At 38.2% G+C, this 3,060-nt stretch overlaps 1 protein-coding gene across 1 annotated transcript; it reads right to left on the bottom strand.

Moving 5' to 3' along the window:
• Positions 1-596: 596 nt before the first annotated feature.
• Positions 597-2,114, bottom strand: EAE97_010285 (uncharacterized protein; the record flags this gene model as incomplete). Its single annotated transcript, XM_038880800.1, has 8 exons — positions 597-1,099; positions 1,147-1,294; positions 1,348-1,408; positions 1,459-1,513; positions 1,574-1,605; positions 1,653-1,687; positions 1,918-1,995; positions 2,076-2,114. The coding sequence occupies 8 exons, from the start codon at positions 2,112-2,114 to the stop codon at positions 597-599; spliced, it is 951 nt and encodes a 316-aa protein (XP_038728510.1).
• Positions 2,115-3,060: the final 946 nt, after the last annotated feature.

Here is a 3,060-nt window from a genome sequence, read left to right as displayed (position 1 = left end):
GACACAGACAAGCCCATGACGTGAAGATGTAGCGAATAAGGAAAATATAATCCTACAAATTTTACTCGGGGAATGGACTTATACGAGTAAAGTGAATGGAGAGGATACTCGAGTATATATCTACCTACCTAGGTAGGTAATTGCTGATGCGGAGAGTGAGCATGTAGTGAATGTTATGACTACGATGTGGTATGGAGATGTACCCAATAAGTGAATTGGAGAAATACTCAATGAGTAAATTACAGATGGGGGGCATAGGCGCATGTGATTTGAGTACCTACCTAGCTATTGTAGGAATGATTTTGAGAGTACTCGCCTCAATAGGGAGGTGAATATTCTAAACAAAGGCGCAAATTCGTAGATTGCCGAAGATACTTAGGAAAAGAAACGAGTAACCAAGAAACCGTTTTCACCTGATTCAAAAGTGCGAAGAAAATGAGATATATTCGGTCGATCATGTGTAGTACCAAATATGTATGCATTTATTGCTTTCATTCTATAAAGAAAGTCCAATATACTTGCTGGACAATCTATCCCACGAGCGATTCATAGCTAGACTTGAGTTCCTCCTGCTCTTAAGTTGCACAACAAAAAATCTACTCAACCATTTCAATATCATCCCCAGTTTGATTATGCTCTGGAACTGCAGCTGGAGCTTCATTTGAAGTGTCGTTGACATTCTCTTCCTGTCTGGATCCATTTCCAAAGTAATCATCCATTTCGGCATCCAGCTCTTCTTGTGTTTTCTTTGGTCTGCTCTCTCTTGTAGGCCTTTCTCCCCCACGACCAGCATTACGATCTCCTCTTTCTCTCCTTGCACCAGGTCTGCGACCATCTCTTCCTCGACGTGGCAAAGGACTGCGCGAACGTCTCCTCCTGTCTGGTCGGTCTCCTCGGTCGCCTGGAACATATCGATCAACATTCTCAGGTGGTGGCTTGCTGACATCAGAATGCCTGATTGGAGGGGATAAAGAACGAGAACGAGGTAGAGTCATGCGATCGGCCAGGGAACGACCTGATCTCGATGGTTCGTATTGATTTCTACCCCCACGGCCTCTAGATGGACCATCCAGAACGGACCTCAAACGAATTGGTTGACCTAGAAAGTGTTAAAATGGTTATATCGAACATGAATATAGCTTTTACCATTGGCATTTGCCCCATCAAACTCCTCAATGGCTCTCTGCGCATCTCTTGGGTCCTCATAAGTTACATGAGCGACTCCATTCGAACGTCCAGCTCGGTCGTAATCGAGCTTCAAGAATGAAACACGACCAATGCGTTCGAAAAGACCCTAAAACCATGCTTAATAACAAAACCCTTTCTGTTCCTTCTCATATCTCATACCTCCAATTCTTCTTCCGTCAAATCGTAGTGTACATTCTCGACTCTAACCTTTCCGCTGTTTCTACTTTTTGTTAGCATGCAACGCTGATCGAAAAAGGTTTTATTGCATACACTGGTCTGTCTTCTTCGTAGTTGCGTCTTTCTGGACGATTCGAAGAACGGGCGTCTGAGATATTTGTGAGCTAGATGGTCGAGAAAGAACGGAAAGTGTGGAAGTGATGCGTACTTCGATCATCGTATTTGTCATGAACCCATTCGCTACCACAGTCAGTTGATTCTCGATCTCTTGGAAGTTTGAGACTTACGAGTCTATGTTTCTAGAATCATCTCCCTGATATGGCTGCCAAAGGAGAGGAGGCGTGGGTTAGCTATATATTCTATTTACGTACTATCATGAACCGTCGAGGCGTCATGCACTGATTGAAGCAGCGATGCGATCTGAGAACATTCGGGAAGGAATTAAGTATCTGATGATTGAGGAGGTGTATGCACCTAGCGGTGAAATGTTAGCAAATGGACTCGGGACTCGAGACTCGAGGACTGTCGGAGAGTTCAAGAAGATATTCTTACCTTTCTTACACCGTCACGAGGGTAATCATTGCGATTGTTTCTGCGGCCTTGTCGACCTCGATTTCCACCATTTCTCTGCTGCTTGAAGATATCAGTACTATGTCGTGTTGCAAGGCTGAGACAACATGTTCGAGGCGTCGGGTTTTGACAAGGCTTACCTGGCGATCACCACTAATCTCATCAAGGCTTTGATCCATTGTCAAATTAACTGAACGAATTTAAACTGAAAAAGGGCGGTTTGTTGAATATATTGGCTTGTTTGAGGTGAATAACTCTCACGTACAATGCACAATACATTCAAGGATTCTCCAATACGTCAACTTTTGTGAGTCGCGACGAGGAATCGATAAATGGCCTGTGCACTTGAATCATGTGATATTTCACATGCATTGAATTGCAGCACTGCAACTAACTATTATCTCAATATTCAGAATCTCTTCGTCAATAATAAATCATTCTATAATAGCTAGTATTTTGAGGTTATTGATCATACTAATCTTTTTAGTGTTGTTATACTTATTAATAATTATTCAAATCAATTAGGAATTGAAAAACTGTTTATCTCCTCGAGAATCAAGAATATTTGATTGCATTTTTGATAAGAAACTTAATTTATTAAATAAAAGCATTTCAATATTATACTTTACTCTTTCAATTACAATTTCTTAAAAAACTAAATAGAGTATTCGAAAAAGTTTAATTGATATTATTATTTGAATCTACATCGAATTGATTGGATTTATAGTAGTGATATAGAATAGTTTGAGAGATTTCTTTTGAAATCAAGTAAGTTATTTTCAATTATTTTATTCTATTAATATTAATAATAAAAATAATATTAATCGAATTGTCTTATTAAACTGAATATATTATTAATTCTTTTAATAGCTTTAATGATATTAGAATTATATTATTAATAAAGATTCAATTATTCTTCAAATTTTAAAGCTATTTATCTTAAATTTAAAGACATATAGCTTGAAAATAAAAATAGATTTTTAAGCTTAGGAATATCCAGCCTTTTCAAAATCAACAATCTCAATTCTTTAAAAAGGATTGAAATATATAATAGAAATCAAATTGATTAGTATAACACTTTGCCTTAGAAGAACTACGAGAGCAGGGTACAATTTATTCTTAGAA

Source organism: Botrytis byssoidea (genome assembly GCF_014898295.1).
Source record: "Botrytis byssoidea strain MUCL 94 chromosome Unknown BBYS_026, whole genome shotgun sequence".
NCBI classification, from domain to species: Eukaryota; Fungi; Ascomycota; class Leotiomycetes; order Helotiales; family Sclerotiniaceae; genus Botrytis; species Botrytis byssoidea.
This window is presented reverse-complemented; position numbering and strand designations above follow the sequence as displayed.